We start from the raw sequence: 22047 nt of genomic DNA on the forward strand, positions 1-22047 counted from the left end.
TGAACAGTTGTAGTCTTTTTCTTTTAATTTGAACTACTTTTTTTATTTCAAATGGTGGCAGGCCCTCTCATTAGAATTTGTTTTCTCTCCACTGCAATTTATCAACTTTAACTTTAGCCAATTTGCCCAGGCACTGTTATTGGTTCATCTCTGAGGGCTGCCAGTGGAAATTGAATGGCCCTTTGTAAGCCAATTGGATTAATTTTGTCTGATAAAAATGTCTCTTGCCCATCTCCAATATTGGTATAATTAATGAAAGCTAAAGAGAGAAGGTGACTGAAGCTCAATCTTGATACATGTTCCTACGATTCAATTCTTGGATTCTGTTCTGAGCAGTAACCAAATAAATCTTCGATTGCTGGAGATTTCGTGGTTGGAGAGTTGGCTACTCAAGGATTTGATGCTGATATCCAGACCTTTTGTTTCAGTATTCTTTGATATTCTGCTGAAAATGTCATATATTCATTTCATAATTGTACTATTTTGCAGCTGATGGCAGCAGTGCCTGCACACTGGGTCTGGAAGGATGACACAAACACACTTGAGTTAGTCAGGTATGTGAATGGATCTGTTTATATCAAAGACTGCCGGCAGTGTTCGCCTCCAGAGATATGCTCTGTCAGTCATCCTGGGAAAAGGCTGGCTCACATTCTGCACAGATCCCTGCCCACAACCTGGTGTGCTGAAGCAAATGGACTTATTAGTGACAGATAGTATGGTTTTGTGTGGGGAACGTCGTGCCTCACTAATTTAACTGAGTTTTTTGAGGAGGTGATGAAGATGATTGATGAAGGAAAAGCAGTTGATGTTGTCCATATGGACTTCAGTAAAGTCTTTGACAAGGATATAGATATAGATATAGAACATTACAGCACAGTACAGGCCCTTCGGCCCTCGATGTTGTGCCGACCTGTCATACCGATCTCAAACCCATCTAACCTACACAATTCCATGTACGTCCATATGCTTATCCAATGACGACTTAAATGTACCTAAAGTTGGCGAATCTACTACCATTGCAGGCAAAGCGTTCCATTCCCTTACTACTCTCTGAGTAAAGAAACTACCTCTGACATCTGTCCTATATCTTTCACCCCTCAATTTAAAGCTATGCCCCCTCTTGCTCGCCGTCACATCCTAGGAAAAAGGCTCTCCCTATCCACCCTATCTAACCCTCTGATTATTTTATATGATTCAATTAAGGCACCTCTCAACCTTCTTCTCTCTAATGAAAACAGCCTCAAGTCCCTCAGCCTTTCCTCGTAAGACCTTCCCTCCATACCAGGCAACATTCTAGTAAATCTCCTCTGCACCCTTTCCAAAGCTTCCACATCCTTCTTATAATGCGGTGACCAGAACTGTACACAATACTCCAAGTGCGGCCACACCAAAGTTTTGTACAGCTTCACCATAACCTCTTGGTTCCGGAACTCGATCCCTCTATTAATAAAAGCGAAAACACTGTATGCCTTCTTAACAGCCCTGTCAACCTGGGTGGCAACATTCAAGGATCTGTGTCCATGGACACCGAGATCTCTCTGCTCATCTACACTACTAAGAATCTTACCATTAGCCCTGTACTTTGCCTTCCGGTTACTCCTACCTCACACTTGTCTGCATTAAACTCCATTTGCCACCTCTCAGCCCAGCTCTGCAGCTTATCTATGTCTCTCTGCAATCTACAGCATCCTTCGTCACTATCCACAACTCCACCGACCTTAGTGCCATCTGCAGATTTACTAACCCATCCTTCTACGCCCTCATCAAGGTCATTCATAAAAATGACAAACAGCAGTGGACCCAACACCGACCCTTGTGGTACACCACTAGTAACTGGTCTCCAGAATGAACATTTCCCATCAACTACCACCCTCTGTCTTCTTTCAGCAAGCCAATTTCCGATCCAACCTGGTATATCTCCCACAATTACAATCCTCCGCATTTTGTACAATAGCCTATTGAGGGCAACCTTATCAAACACCTTGCTGAAATCCATATACACCACATCAACCGGTTTGCTCTTATCTACCTGTTTGGTCACCTTCTCAAAGAACTCAATAAGGTTTGTGAGGCATGACCTTCCCTTCACAAAACCGTGCTGACTATCCCTAATCAATTTATCCTTTTCTAGATGATTATAAACCCAATCCCTTATAACCTTTTCCAACACTTTACCAACAACTGAGGTAAGGCTCACTGGTCTATAATTACCAGGGTTGTCTCTACTCCCCTTCTTGGACAGGGGAACCACATTTGCTATTCTCCAGTCATCTGGCACTATTCCTGTAGACAATGACGAGTTAAAGATCAATGCCAAAGGCTCGGCAATCTCTTCCCTGGCTTCCCAGAGGATCCGAGGATAAATCCCATCCGGCCCAGGGGACTTATCTATCTTCACCCTCTGAAGGATTTCTAATACCTCTTCCTTGTGAACCTCAATCCCACCTAGTCTAGTAGCCTGTATCTCAGTATTCACCTCGACAACATTGTCATTTTCGTGAGTGAATACTGTTGAAAAATATTCATTTAGCGCTTCCCCTATCTCCTTTGACTCCACACACAACTTCCCACTACTATCCTTGATTGGCCCTAATCTTACTTTCGTCATTCTTTTATTCCTTAAATACCTATAGAAAGCCTTAGGGTTTACTCTGATCCTATCCGCCAACAACTTCTCATGTCTCCTCCTGGCTCTTCTGAGCTCTCTCTTTAGGTCTTTCCTGGCTACCTCATAGCCCTCAAGTGCCCTAACTGAGCCTTCACATCTCATCCTAACATAAGCCTTCTTCTTTCTCTTGAAGAGAGATTCCACCTCCTTCGTAAACCACTGCTCCCGCACTCTACAGCTTCGTCCCTGCCTGACAAGTACATACTTATCCAGGACACACAGGAGCTTTTCCTTGAATAAGCTCCACATTTCTAATGTGCCCATCCCCTGCAGTTTCCTTCCCCATCCTATGCTCCCTAAATCTTCCCTAATCTCATCGTAATTGCCTTTCCCCCAGCTATAACTCTTGCCCAGTGGTATACACCTATCCCTTTCCATCACTAAAGTAAACATAACAGAATTGTGATCGCTATCACCAAAGTGCTCACCTACTTCCAAATCTAACACCTGGCCGGGCTCATTACCCAGTACCAAATCTAATGTGGCTTCGCCCCTTGTTGGCCTGTCTACATACTGTGTCAGGAAGCCCTCCTGCACACACTGGACAAAAACTGACCCATCCATAGTACTTGAACTGTAGTGTTCCCAGTCAATATCTGGAAAGTTGAAGTCCCCCATGACAACTACCCTGTCTCTCTCATCCTATCGAGAATCATCTTTGCTGTCCTTTCCTCTACATCTCTGGAACTATTCAGAGGCCTATAGAAAACTCCCAACAGGGTGACCTCTCCTTTACTGTTTCTAACCTCAGCCCATACTACCTCAGTTGACGAGTCCCCAAGCATCCTTTCTGCAACTGTAATGCTGTCCTTGACCAACAATGCCACACCTCCAGCCCTTTTACCATCTTCTCTGTTCTTACTGAAACATCTAAATCCCGGAACCTGCAGCAACCATTCCTGTCCCTGCTCTATCCATGTCTCCGAAATGGCCACAACATCGAAGTCCCAGGTACTAACCCATGCTGCAAGTTCACCCACCTTATTCCGGACGCTCCTGGCATTGAAGTAGACACACTTCAAACCAACTTCTTGCTTGCCGGTGCCATCTTGCTTCCCTGAAGCTTTATTTCGAACCACCCTACTCTCAACCTTTTCTGTAGTCAACCTACAATTTTGGTGCCCATCCCCCTGCTGAATTAGTTTAAACCCACCTGAACAGCCTTAGCAAATTTCCCCCCCCAGGATATCGGTACCCCTCTGGTTCAGGTGAAGACCATCTTGCTTGTAGAGGTATCACCTACCCCAGAAAGAGCCCCAATTATCCAAGAATCCAAAGCCCTTCCTCCTGCACCATCCCTGTAGCCACGTGTTCAACTCCTTTCTCTCCCTAGTCCTTGCCTCGCTAGCACGTGGCACGGGCAACAAACCAGAGACAACAACTCTGTTCGTCCTAGCTCTCAGCTTCCATCCTAGCTCCCTGAATTTCTGCCTTAAATCCCCATCACTCTTCCTACCTATGTCGTTGGTGCCAATGTGGACCACGACTTGGGGCTGCTCCCCCTCCCCCTTAAGAATCCCAAAAACACGATCAGAGACATCATGCACCCTGGCACCTGGGAGGCAACACACCAACCGTGAGTCTCTCTCGTCCCACAGAACCTCCTATCTGTCCCCCTAACTATGGAGTCCCCAATGACTGATGCTCTGCTCCTCTTCCCCCTTCCCTTCTGAGCAGCAGGGACAGAGTCTGTGCCAGAGACCTGTGCCCCACTGCTTTCCCCTGGTAAGTCATACCCCGCAACAGTATCCAAAACGGTATACTTATTGTTGAGGGGAATGGCCACAGGGGATCCCTGCCCTGCCTGCCGGTTCCCTTTCCGTCCCCTGACCGTAACCCATCTGCCTTTTTCCTGTCCCTGAGGAGTGACTATCTCCCTGTAACTCCTCTCAATAACCCCCTCTGCCTCCCGAATGATCCGAAGTTCATCCAGCTCCAGCTCCAGTTCCCTAACGTGGTTTTCAAGGAGCTGGAGTTGGGTGCACTTCCCGCAGATGTAGTCAGCAGGGACACTAGTGGTGACCCTTATCTCCCACGTTCTGCAGGAGGAACATTCAACTGCCCTGAGCTCCGTTCCCATTATTCTAAATTCCCAAGACTTAAAAAATAAAGAATAAAAAATAAACTTGTTACCTACCAATCAGGCACTCAGAACCTGTTTTTTTGGTTAGAGGAGGAGGATGGGTGGGAGACACTACCCGCATAGTGTTTCGGGTAACGCAACCACATAAATATGTTACCTCACTCAGTCACCAGTCCCGTGTTGGCTCCTGCTCAGCGTACGCTCCGCCTATTCACAAGGTAAGCTTTTTAACAATTCAAAAACAGTGACTCACCGGCTTCCCAACAGGCTCCTGCTCCAAGCTCCCGCTCGCGCTGCTGCTGCAACCAGAAAACAAAAATATACAGGACATTGGTTCGGCCACTTTTGGAATATTGTGTTCAGTTCTGGTCTCCCTGCTGTAGGAAGGATGTTGTGAAACTTTAAAGGGTTCAGAAAATATTTACAAGGATGTTGCCAGGATTGCAGGGTTTGAGCTGCAGGGAGAGGCTGAATTGGCTGGGATTATTTTCCCTGGAGCGTCGGAGGCTGAGGAGTGACTTTCTAGAGGTTTATAAAATCATAAGGGACATAGATAGGGTGAATAGCCAAGGTCCTTTCCCAGAGTGGAGGAGTCCAAAACTAGAGGGCATAGGTTTAAGGTGAGAGGAAAAAGATTTAAAAGGGACCTAAGGGGCAATTTTTTCATGCAGAGCGTGGTGTGTGTCTGGTACAAGCTGCTGGAGGAAGTAGTGGAGGATGGTACAGTTACAATATTGTACTTGTTTCTGATCTTTTCAGTCAGAAAGTACAAAGGGATCTGGGAGTGTTGGTCCAGGATTCTCTAAAGTTTAACTTGCAGGTAGAGTCCGTGATTAAGAAAGCGAATGTAATGTTGTCGTTTATCTCAAGAGGGTTGGAATATAAAAGCAGCGATGTGCTTCTGAGGCTTTATAAGGCTCTAGTTAGGTCCCATTTAGAATACTGTGTCCAATTTTGGGCCCCACATCTCCAGGAAGGACATACTAGCCCTGGAGTGTGTCCAGCGGAGATTAACACGGATGATCCCTGGAATGGTAGGTTTAACGTATGATGAACGGCTAAAGATCCTGGGAATGTATTCATTAGAGTTTAGAAGGTTGAGGGGAGATCTAATAGAAACTTACAAGATAATGTATGGTTTAGAAGGGGTGGATGCTGGGAAGTTGTTTCCATTAGCGGGGGAGACTAGGACCCATGGGCACAGCCTTAGAATTAGAGGGGGTAAATTTAAAACGGAAATGAGGAGACATTTCTTCAGCCAGAGAGTGGTGGGTTTGTGGAATTCATTGCCACGGAGCACAGTGGAGGCCGTGACATTAAATGTCTTCAAGGCAGAGATCAGTAAATTCTTGATCTCACAAGGAATCAAGGGCTATGGGGAGAGTACAGGGAAGTGGAGTTGAAATGCCCATCAGCCATGATTTAAATGGCAGAGTGGACTTGATGGGCCGAATGGCCTTACTTCCACTCCCATGTCTTATGGTCTTACGACACCAGGTTATCTCCCAACAGGTTTATTTGAAAACACAAGCTTTCGCAGCTTTCCTCCTTCTTCAGATGTTAGTAAGAGAGGTACTATCATACACAGAATTTACAAGTAAAAGATCTAAGGGTCACACCGTTGATGAGGGTGTACTAAACAAACCGAAGATGCTGTTAAATCTTTAATTAGTTAGAAGGTTTTAACTGATGAGCATGTATATGAAAATCCCGAAATTACTTTCAAGTTACTGCCCTGAATGAACTGAAGGTTTTATCTCTGTAAAGAAGAGGTGACATTGTAGGTCAGACAGTGCTTGTTAATTGTGAGGATTTGTCTGGAATCTATTTGTATCTTGGCTTGGAGTCAGACTGATTTTATTTCTAAAGTAGGAATTTACAAAATGGACTTCTGGATGCACAACAATGCAGAGTTGCCCAGCAGAGGCTGATAGCCAAGTTCCATACCCATGAGGACAGCCTCAACCGGGATGTTCAGTTCATGCTGTGCTACAGGTGACCCCACTACACTATACAGTCTCACACAGACACACTCCTGAATATGCCAGACCTCCTGAGCTTTTCCAGCAATTTCTGTTTCTGATCCTCAATTTTTGACCCTCAATTATCTGTCATCCGTCCGTCCGCCCATCCATCCATCCATCCACCCACCCACCCACCCACCCACTATGACAAGTGCTCACCCAAACTACAGACCCATTCTCTGCCACAGACGGGACCAATGCAATCTACAAGATCCTCTGCAGAGACTGCGGGAAACACCACATCGGACAAACAGGAAGGGAACTAACAACAAGAGTACATGAGCACCAATTGGCTACAAAAAGACACGACCGATACTCACTCATCCCAATCCACATGGGGAAGGAGAACCACCACTTCGACTGGGACAACACCAAGATCCTGGGACAGGCCAGGCAGAGACAGGAATGGGAATTCCTGGAAGCATGGCACTCCACGAAGCAGGCTATTAATAAACACATTGAACTCGACCCCATGTACATTCCACTACAGAGGAAACCCGGAAGTGAGGCAATCCATCGCGATGGACCCCAGAGTTTAAAAGCCAGGCAGGAAAACACACCGACGCTCCATCAGAGGCTGCACTAAGGATGTTACCCAGCATGGTAACGAAACGTCTGCGGAACAGCAAACCAGCTCAGTGAGACAACCAACCTCAACACTCACAACACAAGCTACAGATCTACTCCAAAACCTCCTGGCCCCAGTTCAATGCCAGCACGTCCACAACATTTAAAAGGCATGTGGATGGGTATATGAATAGGATGGGTCTCTGAGAGATATGGACCAAATCCTGACAATGGGACTAGATTATTTCTGGAAATCTGGCCTGTACCAGTTGAACTGAAGTGTCTATTCCCATGCTGTACAACTCTATGATTCGATGATGCTATTCTTCGTACCACACTTTCTCACATTGCATTCCGTCTACCACTTCTGCGCCCACTCTCCTAGCCTGTCCGAGTCCTTCTGCATCCATCCTGTCTCCTGAACGGTACCTGTTCATCCAACTATCTTTGTGTCATCTGCAAACTTAGCAACAATATCCTCAGTTCCTTTATCCCTAATATATAACCTGAATCATGAAGAACAAGCAGGTTTTCGGACTGGCACAGGCTGTTATAACATAGAACAGTGCCCGGAATCTCAGGAACTACTCATTGTCAATGTCTGTGATTTCAAAAAGATTTTCAATATCATTCATCGACAGTCACTCTGGGACAAAACAACATTGGATGGTGTTGGGAGGGTGTGTCTTAGAATCTTCAAAGTTTTGTACTGTAACTCCAGCCGCTGCATCCAGGCCAGTGGGCACTCCAGACACCTCAACCCTCCCTCCTTTAGGCTGCATACTCTCCCCATCCCTCTCCCTGTCTCTGGGTGATTTCATTGTGGGATAGGTGGTCGCTGAATCCAAAATAAGTGCTGATGGCTGAGAGGCCTGGGCTATACAAGCGGGCATGTCTTCTCATTTGCTGAGGAATCACATGTACTCCACCAGTCTCTCCAGTCCTCAAAGCAGTGATGCCAAGCCTGGTCTGCTGTGAGAAGCCCATTAACCCAACAGCAACCAGGCCCCTGCAATTAGGCAACAGATAATTGAGGATCAAAAACAGAAATTGCTGGAAAAGCTCAGGAGGTCTGGCAGTATCTGTGTAGAGAATTCAGAGTTAACGTTTTGAGTCAAGTGACCATTCCTCAGAACTGATGGTAGCTGGGAAAATATTGTTTTGTATGCAGAAGATCGGGTTGAGGTAGGTATAATAGCAACATTTCAAAAAAAACGTCTGTCGATTGTGAAGTATGAGATTTCTGAATACTTGGAAGTGCATGGTAAAATAGGGCAAAGTCAGCACGTATTCATCAAGGAGAGGTCATGCCTGACAAATCTGTTAGAATTCTTTGAGGAAGTAATGAGCAGATTAGACCAAGGAGAGCCAATGGATGTTATCTACCTGGAATTCCAGAAGGCCTTTGACAAGGTGCCACACAGGAGGCTGCTGAGTAAGATAAAGGCCCACGGTGTTAGAGGCAAGGTACTAGCATGGATAGAAGATTGGCTGTCTGGTAGAAAGCAGAGAGTAGGGTTAAAGGGGTCTTTCTCAGGCTGGCAGCTGGTGACAAGTGGTGTTCCACAAGGGTCAGTGCTGGGGCCACAGCTTTTCACTTTGTACATAATGATGTAGATGAAGGAACTGAGGGTATTCTGGCTAAGTTTGCAAATGATACAAAGATAGGTGGAGGGACAGGTAGTATTGAGGAGGTGGGGAGGCTGCAGAGGATTTGGACAGGTTAGGAGAGTGGGAAAAGAAGTGGCAGATGGAGTACAACGTGGGAAAGTGTGAGGTCATGCACTTTGGTAAGAAGAATAAAAGCATGGACTATTTTCTAGATGGGGAGAAAATTCAGAAGTCTGAAGGGCAAAGACACTTGGGAATTCTAGTCCAGGATTCTCTCCACGTAAACTTGCAGGTTGAGTCAGTAGTTAGGAAGGCAAATGCAACATTGGCATTTATTTTGAGAGGCCTTATAAAAGCAGGGATGTACTTCTGAGGCTGTATAAGGCTCTGGTGAGGCCACATTTGGAGTATTGCATGCAGATTTGGGCCCCATATCTCAGGAAGGATGTCACCTGGAACGTGTTCAGAGGACGTTCACGAGAATGGTCCCAGGAATGAAATGCTTAACATTTGAGGAACTTTTGAGAACTCTGGGTCTATACTCGATGGAGTTTAGAAGGATGAGGGGGAATCTAATTGAAATTTACAGAATACTGAATGGCCCGGACAGAGTGAATGTAGGGAAGATGTTTCCATTGGTAGGAGAGACTAGGACCTGAGGGCAGTGCCTTAGAGAAAAGGGAAGACCTTTTAGAACGGAGATAAGGAGAAACTTCTTCAGCCAGAGAGTGGTGAATCTATGGAATTCACTGCCACAGAAGGCTGTGCAGGCCGGGTCATTGAGTACATTTAAGACTGAGATAGATAGGTTCTTGGTTATCAAGGGGATCAAGGGTTACAGGGAGAAAGCGGGAGAATGGGGTTGAGGAACTTATTAGCCATGATGAATGGTGGAGCAGGCTCGATGGGCAGAATGGCCTAATTTCTGCAGCTATGTCTTATGGTCTTGTGGTTTACATAGAACATAGAACATAGAACATTACAGCACAGTACAGGCCCTTCGGCCCTCGATGTTGTGCCGACCTGTCATACCGATCTCAAGTCCATCTAACCTACACTATTCCATGTACGTCCATATGCTTATCCAATGACGACTTAAATGTACCTAAAGTTGGCGAATCTACTACCATTGCAGGCAAAGCGTTCCATTCCCTTACTACTCTCTGAGTAAAGAAACTACCTCTGACATCTGTCCTATATCTTTCACCCCTCAATTTGAAGCTGTGCCCCCTCGTGCTCGCCGTCGCCATCCTAGGAAAAAGGCTCTCCCTATCCACCCTGTCTAACCCTCTGATTATTTTATATGTTTCAATTAAGTCACCTCTTAACCTTCTTCTTTCTGATGAAAACAGCCTCAAGTCCCTCAGCCTTTCCTCGTAAGACCTTCCCTCCATACCAGGCAACATCCTAGTAAAGTGATAATGGGAACTGCAGATGCTGGAAAATCCAAGATAATAAAATGTGAGGCTGGATGAACACAGCAGGCCCAGCAGCATCTCAGGAGCACAAAAGCTGACGTTTCGGGCCTAGACCCGGATGAAGGGTCTAGGCCCGAAACGTCAGCTTTTGTGCTCCTGAGATGCTGCTGGGCCTGCTGTGTTCATCCAGCCTCACATTTTATTATCTAACATCCTAGTAAATCTCCTCGCACCCTTTCCAAAGCTTCCACATCCTTCTCATAATGCGGTGACCAGAACTGTACACAATACTCCAAGTGCGGCCGCACCAGAGTTTTGTACAGCTTCACCATAACCTCTTGGTTCCGGAACTCGATCCCTCTATTAATAAAAGCTAAAACACTGTATGCCTTCTTAACAGCCCTGTCAACCTGGTTGGCAACTTTCAAGGATCTGTGTACATGGACACCGAATAGGTGTCCTTGAATAGGTACATGGATATGAAGGGTTTAGACGGATATGGATCAAATGCGGACAGTTGGAATTATCTAAGTATGGACGAGTTTGGGCCAAAGGGCCTGTTTCCATGCTGTATTACTCTATGACTCTGTGGTAAATTTGGCAGAGCAATGTCAGATGGAATGTAATGCCAATAAGTGTGAGGTGATGCATTTTGGGAGCTCTAATAAGGGAAGGACATACACAATGAATGGTAGGTCCCTAGGGAGTACTGAGGAACAAAGTGTCCAAGTCCATAGATCCCTGAAGGTGTCAGCACAGGTGGATAGAGTAGTGAAGCAGGCACACAGGATGCTTGCCTTCATTAACCAGTGTGTAGAATATAGCAACAGGGAAGCCTTGTTGCAACTTTATAAAACATTGGTCGGGCCACAGATGGAATACCGTGTGCAGTTCTATCGGAAGGATGTGATAACACTGGGGAGGGTGCAGAGGAGATTCACCTGGACATTGCCTGACATGGAAAGTCTCAGATATGAGGAGAGACTGGATAGGCTGGATTTGTTTTCCCTAGAGCAGAGGGGGATCTCCTCGAGGTAAACAAAATTTTATGAGATCATGAGAACCTTTCCCCGCAGCAGACGTGCCTAAGACCAGAAAGCATAAGTTTAGGGTGAGAAGTAACTGGTTTAGAAAAGATCAGAGGATAATGTTTTTCACCCGGAGGGTGGTAGGAATATAGAATGTGCAGCCTGAGAGGGTGGTGCAACAGATACTCCCACAACATTGAAGAAACATCTGGATGAGCACATAAACTGCCAGGGCACAGCAGGCTATGGACCAAATGCAGGTAAATGGGACTAGTGTAGTTTGGACAGCATAGACATGATGGGTTGAAGGGCCTGTTTCTATGCTGTATGATTCTGGGACTCTATGAATTTCTTTGTGACTTCCCATATTTCCCACTGTTTGATTCAAAAACATACCTGAGGATAGATTGTATTCAAGTGGGACACTGAAATGAAAGGTGAGGCATTGGGGCAGTGTTGAACAGGTGATTACAGGGTGGGTAAGTGAGGTGCACATGGGTGTTACCAGTTTGTGTGTTTTCATCAATTAGTAGAGATGTATGGGAAGTGACATTTGCTCATTCAGGAAGCCCCAGGGAGGGATATTGAGCAGAGGGTTCTTGTTATGATGTGCATTGTTGCATTTTTCTAGAATTCAGTATAACATAAAGGATATCCTCCAGTTCACCTTTCATTTGTGCTGAATGTATTCTCTATGTATTTGTTTAGCAACACACTAATTGTTCCTGAACCTAAAGAAAAAAAGTCAACAACTAAAGTTCGAACTCATCTGGAGCCTTTTGACCAAGACTTTGAGAAGTAAGTGGCGAGTTTTTTACATTTAGTAAGAATATAACAGCAGGAGTAGGCTATTCAGCTAGTCAGCTGATGAAGGCTGAAAGTTTGCGTGAATTTCACTTTTTCATCTAACCTGAGATAGACTGGACACTTTCCAACATCCCTGCTGGGTCCAGCCCTCTCAAACATCATTGCTGAGCTCTGAGAAATGTGCCTTTGATGGAATGACATCCAACTTTCTACCTGTCAGTATTTCCAATACATAGCTGAGACTTCTGCTATATTCGAATTTCCTGTTGCTTGTAAGATTTTCTTTGTACATCTTAATGAGTGCCTCCAGCACTCAAATTTGAAATCAAAGGAGCTCCCTTTTCTCAATGTCTTAGTGGCAAAATAGGCCGGAGGTTCTCTGCAGCTGTCTGCCACAGGCTACTATTGATTGTAGGAAAAACCCATCTGGTTCACTCATGTCCTTTAGGGAAGGAAACTGCCATTCCTACCTGGTCAGGCCTACATGTGACTCCAGACCCAGAGCAATGTGATTGACTCTTAACTGCCCTCTAGGCAATTAGGGATGGGCAATAAATGCTGCCTAGCCAGCATTGCTCTTATCCATGAATGAATTTAGAAAAAGTGTGGCAAGAGTCATGATAAAAGGATGACCCAAAAACAGTGGCACATTCCAATGATCACAAGAACATATTGCGGAGATAATGAATTGACAGCGTAAAATGGCATATAACTATAAATAGTACAAAGGAAATTCAGTCATTATCCTAAAGGTGGTGAGAGGAGAGATGCTAAATTGCATCTGGTTTGAAGAAAGGAAGAGAAGTGCTCTACAAGTCAAACATGATCATGGAACCCCTCCAGTGCAGATAGAGGCCATTCAACCATGGAGTCTGCACTGACCCTGCGAAGTGTATCCCATCTGATCCCCATAACCTTTTCCATAGTTCACCCACTTAGCTTACACTATGGGTAATTTAGCATGACCAATCCACCTAGCCTGCACATCTTTGGACTGTGGGAGGAAACTCACGCAGACAAGGGGAGAATGTGCACACTCCACACAGGCAGTCACCTGAAGGTGGAATTGAACCCGGGTGCCTGGTGCTGTGAGGCACTAAGCCACCCTGCCGCCCCTAACTAAATGGAAAAGCTGAGACAACAGTGAAAATCACCAAAGGAATTGTAAAGAAATCAAGTGGCTCCAAAACAAGGTAATGTTTGAGTGGAGAAACATTTCTGCTGCAGGCATAGAGAGTAGTCCACTGCAAAAACTAATGTCACACTACACACGACTAATTATCCAATAGCGAAAAAGCTACAGAAAACAGAAGTAAAAGCAGTGCTGAATGAAAATCAAGGTGAAACAGCAGAAAGTCAAATTTCATTTTGACAAGACAAGCAAACCATTGAGCATTGGAGAGTCAGTCAGAGTACAAACATTCACCACTCTCAACAGGTGATCAATCGGGAACTGCGTCAACTTGACCATTTGCAGTGGAGATGAATGACTGGATTTAATGTCACAACCACTGAATACACGTAATTAATAACTCACCAACCATTATCATTGATAACATGCCTCAATTAATACACACACTAGGAGAAGCAGTTCTAGTAAACCATGCTGCCCTACAGATTTTAATGTTGATGGGTGCATTGGTAATCAAAGCTAACTAATCCATGATCCATAACAAATGTATAAACATATTTAGTCACCTAGAATGGTCAAATTTGTTTCTCTTTGTTACTGTTAGAGTCTTTCACTGGGTTTCTCCAATAAACTCAAAAATAATTTTTTTTAAAGAATAACTTTGTTTTCTTTAATCACCCTAGGATGTGGGTGTAGCTGGCTTGTCCAGCATTTAATACCCATCTCTAGTTGCCCCTCGAGAAGGTGGCGGTGAGCTGCCTCTTGAACTGTTGCAGTCCATATGTTGCATGTAGACACACAGTGGCCTGAGAGTGGGAATTCCAGGTTTATGACCTAGGGAAGGAGTGGTGATATATTTCTAAGTCTGGGCACTGAGTGGCTTGGAAGGGAATTTACAAGAGGTTGGCATTCCCATGTAGCTGCTGCTTTTGTCCATCTAAATGGAAGTGGTTGTGGGTTTTGGTGGTAGTGTATTATTTTTTTCCTTATTCATTCATGGGATGAGGGTGTCACTGGCCAGGCAGCATTTATTGCCCATCCCTAATTGCCCAGAGGGCAGTTAATAGTCAACCACATCGCTGTGGGTCTAGAGTCACATACTGGCCAGACTAGGCAAGGATGACAGATTCCTTCCCTCAAGGACGATAGTGAACCAGATGGGTTTTTCCTGACAATTGGTAGTGGATTTTCAGTCATCATTGGATTCTTAATTTCCGACAGCTTATATTGAATTCAAATTCTCCCATCTGCCACAGTGGGATTTGAATCTGGGTCTCTGCATTAGCAGAGATAATAACACTAGGCCATCACCTTCCCTTGATCTCTGTGTGGCAATCTTTGGTGATTTTCTGCAGAGCATCTGTAGATGGTACACACTGCTGCGACTGAGCGTCAGTGGTGGAGGGAGTGGGATGCTTGTGGATGTGGTGCCTGTCAAGCGGCTGCTTTGTCCTGGATTGTGTCAAGCTTCTTGAGTGTTGTTACTCCCCAGGCAAGTGGGGAGTATTCCATCCCACTCCTGACTTGTGCCCTGTAGATGGTGGACAGGCTTTGGGGAGTCAGGAGGTGAGATACTTGCCCCAGTATTCCCAGCTTCTGACCTGCTCGTGTAGCCACTATGGTGAGAGAGTTAGACTAGTTGACTTTCTGGTCAATGATATTCCCCAGGATGTTGACATTGGACATTCAGTGATGGTAACACCATTAAATGATGAGGAGCGGTGGTTAGATTGTGTCTTATTGGAAATGGTCATTGTCAGGCATTTCTGTGGCATGAATGTCACATGTCGCATATCCGTCCAAGCCTTGATGTTGTCCAGATCTTGTTGCATTTGAACATGGACTGCTTCAGTGTCTGAGGATTCATGAACAGTGTTGAGCATTGCGGTCATCAATGAAAATCTCTACTTCTGACTTTATGATGGAGGAAAAGCCATTGATAAAGCAGCTAAAGAAGGATGGGCCGAGGACCTGAGTTGAGGTGACTGACCTCCAAAAACTACAACCATCTTCTGATGCACCAGGAACATCTCCAACCAGTGGAGACTTTGCCCCCTGACACCCATTGATTCCAGTTTTGCTCGGGCTTCTTGATGTCACACTCAGTTGAGTGCAGCCTTTATATTAAGGTTTGTCACTCTCAGAGAGTCACTGTCATAGAGTCATACAGCATGGAAACAGACCCTTCAATCCAACCGGTCCATGCCAAACATAATCCCAAACTATGTGAAGTATATCCATGACTGAAATATACATTTTATAAAAAAATGAGGGCGGGAACTGTTATAAGGAAAATGCAGCAAAGTGAAACTGAGGATGATCAGACCATCCATGATCTTATTGAATAGCAAAGTATACTTGATGGGCTGAATGGCCGACTTCTATTCCAATGTCTTATGGCACTCATGTGAATGATAGGAATTGGTGAGAAGTACTTAGGAATTTGGTGAGGAGTACTCTCACCTCACCTCTGGAATTTAGCTCTTTTGCCCATGTTTGAACCGAGGCTGTAATGAGGTCAGGAGCTGAGTGGCCCTGGCGGAACCCAAACTGGGCGTCACTGAGCAGGTTATTGCTGAGCAGGTGCTGCTTGATAGCACTGTTACTGACACCTTCCATCACTTTACTGATGGTCGAGAGGAGACTGATGGGGCGGAAATTGGCCGGGTTGGATTTCTCCTGCTTTTTTATGTAGAGGATGTACCTGGGTAATTTTCCACATTATTAATTGTTTCCCAGTGTTGTAACCGTACTGGAACAGCTTGGCTCGGGGAGCGGCAGGTTCTGGAGGACAAGTCTTCAGTACCATTGCCGGAATGTTGCCAGGGTCCATAGTCTTTGCAGTATCCAGTGTCTCCAACCATTTCTTGATGTCACGTGGAGTGAATCGAATTGGCTGAAAACTAGTATCTGCGATGCTTGTGACCACTGGAGGAGGCTGAAATGGATCATCCACTTGGCACTTCTGGCTGAAGATTACTGCAAATGCTTCAGCCTTATCTTTAGCACTGAAGTTCTGGGCTCTTCCATCACTGAGGATGGGGATATTTGTGGAGCTGCCTCCTCCACCACCACCATTCACAACTGGATGTGGCAGGACTGCAGAGCTTAGATCTGACCCGTTGTTTATGGAATCAATTAGCTCTGTCTATCTGCCATGCTCCATCCCCCACCAGGAGGCTCTTAGGGCTCTCCGCTTCTTCCTGGAGCAAAGGCCTAAACCGTCTCCACCCACCCCACCCTCTTCCACTTGGCCGAGCCCGTCCTCGCTCTCAACAACTTCTCCTTTAATTCTTCTCATTTTCTTCAGGCCAGTGGGTGGCCATGGACCCCTGTTATGCTTGTCTCGTGGAACATTCCTCGTTCTAGTTCTATTCTGGTCCCTAACGACAACCCGTTCTCCAATATATCAATGATATCATTGGTGCTGCTTCTTCCAGAATTGGAAAAGTTCATCGATTCCACTTCTAATTTCCATTCTGCCCTCACTTTCATTTAGTCTACCTCTTACTCTTCCCTTCCCTTCCTCGACGTTTCTGTTTCCACTTCTGGGGATAGACAGGCCACTAATATCCGCAATAAACCCACCGACTCCCACAGCCACCTGGACAATACATCTCACACCCTGCTTCCTGTAAAGACTCCATCCCATTCTCTCAGTTCCTCTATCTCCATCACAAGTGTTTCAGTGATGCCAGCTTCGACAAGAGAGCCTCCACAATGTCCACCTTCTTCCTCAACCGAGGATTTCCCAGCTCCGTTGTCGACAGGGCCCTCAACTGGGTCCGACCCATCTCCCACACTTCACCCCTTCTCTTCCCTACCACAACAGTGATAGGATTCCCCTTATCCTCACCTACCATCCCATCAGCATCCAATTCCAGAAGATCATCAGACACCATTTCCACCACCTCCACCGAGTTGCCATCACCAGACACATATTCCCCTCCCCTCCCTTGTCTGCCTTCCGCAGGGGCCGTCCCCTCCAGGACACACTGGTCCGTGCCTCCTTCATCCCTAACACTTCCTCGCATCCCTATGGTACCTTCCCCTGTAACCAGCGAAGGTGCAACACCTGCCCATTTACCTCCTCCCTCTGCAAACTCAAGGGCCCAAATATACAAAACAAAATGAAAAAGTCAGCTCAGTGAGCAAATCAACAACCTCACCCACAATCCGAGCTACAGATCTTTGCCAAAACCTTAAGCCTAAATATACCTTCCAGGTGAAGCAATCATTTACCTTTACTTCTGTAACCTAACTTACAGCCTTTGCTCACAATGTGGTTTCATCTACACTGGGGAAATGAAGCATAGAATGGGTGACCACTTCACAGAACATCTATGCTCTATTCACAAAAAGAGACCCTGAGCTTCCAGCTGCCTGTCACTTTAACACGCCAACCCGTTCCCTGGTCAACATCTCTGTCTCTGCCTTGTTTCAGTATTCCAGTGAAGCCCAATGCAAGCTGGAGGAACAATGCTTCATTTTCTACTTGGGGACCCTGCAGCCCTCCAGACTCAATATGGAGTTCAATAATTTTAGGGCCTGAACTCTCTTATGTCCTGACCCCCTACCCCACACACCAGGCCTCATTATCTCACAGCCTGTCATTACCCACTACCAATTGTGAGTTACTCACAATCTTCATTAACAGCCATTCACCCTCACAGCCTGATTGTTACCAATTCCTTTATCTATCCAACTGCTGTTCTCTCTCTTTGGACTTATCCCCACCTAACATTTACTCCCTACCCCCCTCCCCCTCCCCATCGTCTGCATATAAACCAACATTTTCCTAGCTACCAGCAGTTCTGAGGAAGGGTCACCAGACTTGAAATGTCAACTCTGATTTCTCTTCACAGATGCTGCCAGAGCTGCTGAGCCGTTTCAGAAACCTCTGTTTTTGTAGCTCTCTCTATCAGTTGCTGCTTTCGCTGTTTGGTGTGCAGGTAGTCCTGTTTGGTGGCTTCACCAGGTTGATACTTAATCTTCGGGTATGCCTGGTGCTGCTCCTGGCATGCCCTCCTGCACTGTCCATTGAACCAGGGTCAATCCCCTGTCTTGATGGTAATGGTTGAGTGGGGGACATGCCGGGCCATGAGGTTGCAGATTGTGCCGGAGTACAGTTCTGCTGCTGTTGACGGCCTACAGCGCCTCATGGATGCCCAGTCCTGAGTTGTTAGATCAGTGCAAAGCCTGTCCTGTTTAGTTCAGTGGTAGGGTCACACAGCATGATATTCTCCATGTGAAGGCAGGACTTCGCCTCAACAAGGACTCTGTGATAGTCGCTCTGTCATGGACAGAAGCACTGGCAGCAGGTAGTTTGGTGATGACAGTGAGTATATTTTTCCCTCTTGTTGGTTCCCTCGCCACCTGCTGCAGACCCAGTCTAGCAGCTCTGTCCTTTAGAACCCGGCCAGCTCAATCAGCAGTACTGCTGCCGAGCCAGTCTTGGTAGTGGATATTGAAATCCGGAGCACATTTTGTGTCCTTGCCATCCTCAGTGCTTCCTCTAAGTGTTGTTCAACATGGAGGAGGAGTACTGATTCATCAGCTGAGGGAGCACGGGATGTGCTGATCAGCAAGAGGTTTCTCTGCCCATGTTTAACCTGAAGCCATGAGACTTCGTAGAGTACAATGTTGAGGACTCCCAGAGCAACTCCCTCCCAACTGTATACCACTGTGTTGCCCCCCTCTACTGGGTCTGTCCTGACCTTTGAAATATTCCCGCATGACATATGTACATTTACCCTCAAAGAGCTGCCCTCAATCTACATTTCCCAGTTCCTTCCTAATATCACAGTTGCTGGCCTTCCCCCATTTTAATACTCTCGGCTAAGGATTACTCTTGTCTTTATCCAAAAGTAACTTAAAACTTACAGAATTATGGTCACTATTCCTGAAATGCTCCCTCCCTGAAACTTTGATCACCTGGTCAGGCTCATTCCTCTGGTATGGCCCCATCTCTAATTGGATGATTTCCATACTGTTTCAAGAAACCCTCTAAGGGAGTCCCCGTGCATAAAGTCATAATCGAAGCTAAAATATTGCCTTGACACCTCAAAATATTCGATATTCTCGTTTTGCGTTTTCAACATGTAGTTTCGTACAGGAAGACAAATGATAGATAAATAATAACAATATCTTGTTTTTTTGAAACCAGATCAAAGGTTGGCATTACCAGGCATAGTATTGCTTTGCTGAAGAAAGCATTAAGCACTGTGAAAATACAAGGATCTGCACTTGAACTCCCGCAAACAAAAACTCGACCAAGTCTAAATGTTACGCTCGAGGATGTTAAAAGTGAGCATATCACATGCAATATTACGCTTTGCATGCTTCCGTTTCTCAATCACTGCCTCCAATTCATTTTCAAAGGTACTAATTCCAACAGCGGCTAACATACAACTCATTTCAGCCCCTCCGTGCATTGTGATTCACAATAGTGTGAGCAATCCACCTCCTGACTCCTCCAAGTCTATCCACCATCAGGCACAAGTCACACATATGATGGAATACTTAGTTTGGTTTAATTGATTGTTGTCCTGTGTACCGAGACACAGTAAAAAGTGTTGTCTTGCACGCTTTACAGGCGGGTCGTACCATAGAAAATGCATCAGAGTACAGGATGCAGTGTTACAGCTGCAAAGCAGGTGCACAGAGAGAGAGGTTAACATTAACGCCAGAGAGGTCTGTTCAAAATTCTGATAACAGCAGGGAAGAAGCTGTTCTTGAATCTGTTGGAGTATGTTTTCAAACTTTTGTATCTTCTGCCCGAAGGAAGAGGGTGGAGGAGAGTATAACCGGGACCAGAGGGCTGTTTGATTATGTTGGATGCTTTCCCGAGGCAGCAGGAAGTGTAGATAGAGAAAGGCGAGCTTCTGTAATGGACTGGGCTGCTTTCACAACTCACTGTAATTCCTTGCAGACTTGGGAAGAGTTTGGATGGGTGCAGCTCCAAAAACATTCAAGAAGCTTGACACTATTGAGGACAAAGTAGTCTACTACATCCATAAACATCCATATTCTTCACCGCCAGCAGTATGCACAAGATGCATGACAGACATTCATCAAAGATCACTGATGCTCAGGAACAGCAATGTGTACTATCTACAAGACGCCCTGCAGAAATTCTCCAAAGATCCTCAGGCAGCACCTTCCAAACCCACAACCACTTCCATCTAGAAGGACAAGAGCAGCAGACACATGGGAACACCACCCCCTGCACGTTCCCCTCCAAACCACTCACTATCCTGACTTGGAAATACATTGCTGTTCCTTCACTATTGCTGGGTCAAAATCCTGGAATTCTCTCCCTAAGCACATGGACTGCAGTGGCTCTGAAAGGCAGCTCACCACCACCTTCCCAAGGGGCAGTTAGGAATTGGTTAAAAAAAGACCACATCCCATAAACAAATTTTAAAAATACAGCCCCTCCATTTTCTGCACTATTTACACTTCCTTGTTTAGAACCTGCTCAATGTCGATTCTGTCCACTGTCTAACTGTACAAGAAACAGCTGCGAGAGTAACCCATTTGGTCTGTTGAATCTGCTCAACTGTTTGATATGATTGTTGCTGAGTGACATCAACCCCACTTTTCCACGCCATCCCCTCATCCCTTGATACTCTTTGGGCAGAATCTTATCTGGAGCTGAATAATGTATAGTATGTTGAAAAATCGTGTGGAAAGTTCTGTGAGGCCTTTCTTGACACCTCAATAGTTATTGAGGCAAGATTCTAACAAGTGAACAGCCCAGTAATGGGGATTATTGTTTGTAAAAACAGCCTCTTTAATTACAAATCTCAGATCATTAATAAGCAGCTTTCTATGCTCCCATCACCCGAGGGGCGTGCTCAGGGTTAAGGTTAGGGTTATGGTTAGGGTGAGGATTAGGTTGAGGATTAGGGTGAGGACTATGGTTAGGGTGAGGATTAGGTTGAGGATTACGGTGAGGATTGTGGTTGGGGTGAGGATTAGGTTGAAGATTATGATTAGGGTGAGGATTAGGGTTAGGATTATGGTTAGGGTGAGGATTATGGTTAGGGTGAAGAATAGGGTGAGGATTACGGTTAGGGTGAAGAATAGGGTGAGGAATATGGTTAGGGTGAGGATTATGGTTAGGGTGAGGATTATGTTTAGGGTGAGGATTATGGTTAGGGTGAAGATTATGGTGAGGTTGAGGATTAGGGTGAGGAATATGGTTAGGGTGAGGAATAGGGTGAGGATTATGGTTAGGGTGAGGCTTAGGGTGAGGATTATGGTTCGGGTGAGGATCATGTTTAGGGTGAGGATTAGGGTGAGGATTACGGTTAGGGTGAGGATTATGGTTAGGGTGATGGTGAGGAATAGGGTGAGGATTATGGTTAGGGTGAGGATTATGTTTAGGGTGAGGATTATGGTTAGGGTGAAGATTATGGTGAGGTTGAGGATTAGGGTGAGGAATATGGTTAGGGTGAGGATTATGGTTAGGATGAGGATTATGGTTAGGGTGAGGAATAGAGTGAGGATTATGGTTAGGTTGAGAATTAGGGTGAGGATTATGGTTAGGGTGAGGATTATGGTTAGGGTGAAGATTATGGTGAGGTTGAGGATTAGGGTGAGGAATATGGTTAGGGTGAGGATTATGGTTAGGATGAGGATTATGGTTAGGGTGAGGAATAGAGTGAGGATTATGGTTAGGTTGAGAATTAGGGTGAGGATTAT

The 22047-nt window shown here is 45.5% G+C and overlaps 1 protein-coding gene across 3 annotated transcripts in view; it reads left to right on the forward strand.

Moving 5' to 3' along the window:
• Positions 1-22047, forward strand: part of LOC125455769 (protein phosphatase 1 regulatory subunit 36) — a 134619-nt gene that overhangs the window by 8092 nt on the left and 104480 nt on the right. For 2 of the 3 annotated variants that reach the window (XM_059649425.1, XM_059649427.1), the window contains exons 2-4: positions 490-554; positions 12108-12197; positions 19505-19719. In XM_059649425.1, the coding sequence (XP_059505408.1) occupies positions 490-554; positions 12108-12197; positions 19505-19719 (370 nt within the window). The remainder of the gene's footprint in view (positions 1-489; positions 555-12107; positions 12198-19504; positions 19720-22047) is intronic. The other variant, XM_059649426.1, reaches the window with a different exon arrangement.

The sequence above is a fragment of the Stegostoma tigrinum genome, chromosome 10 (assembly GCF_030684315.1).
Source record: "Stegostoma tigrinum isolate sSteTig4 chromosome 10, sSteTig4.hap1, whole genome shotgun sequence".
Classification (NCBI taxonomy): Eukaryota; Metazoa; Chordata; class Chondrichthyes; order Orectolobiformes; family Stegostomatidae; genus Stegostoma; species Stegostoma tigrinum.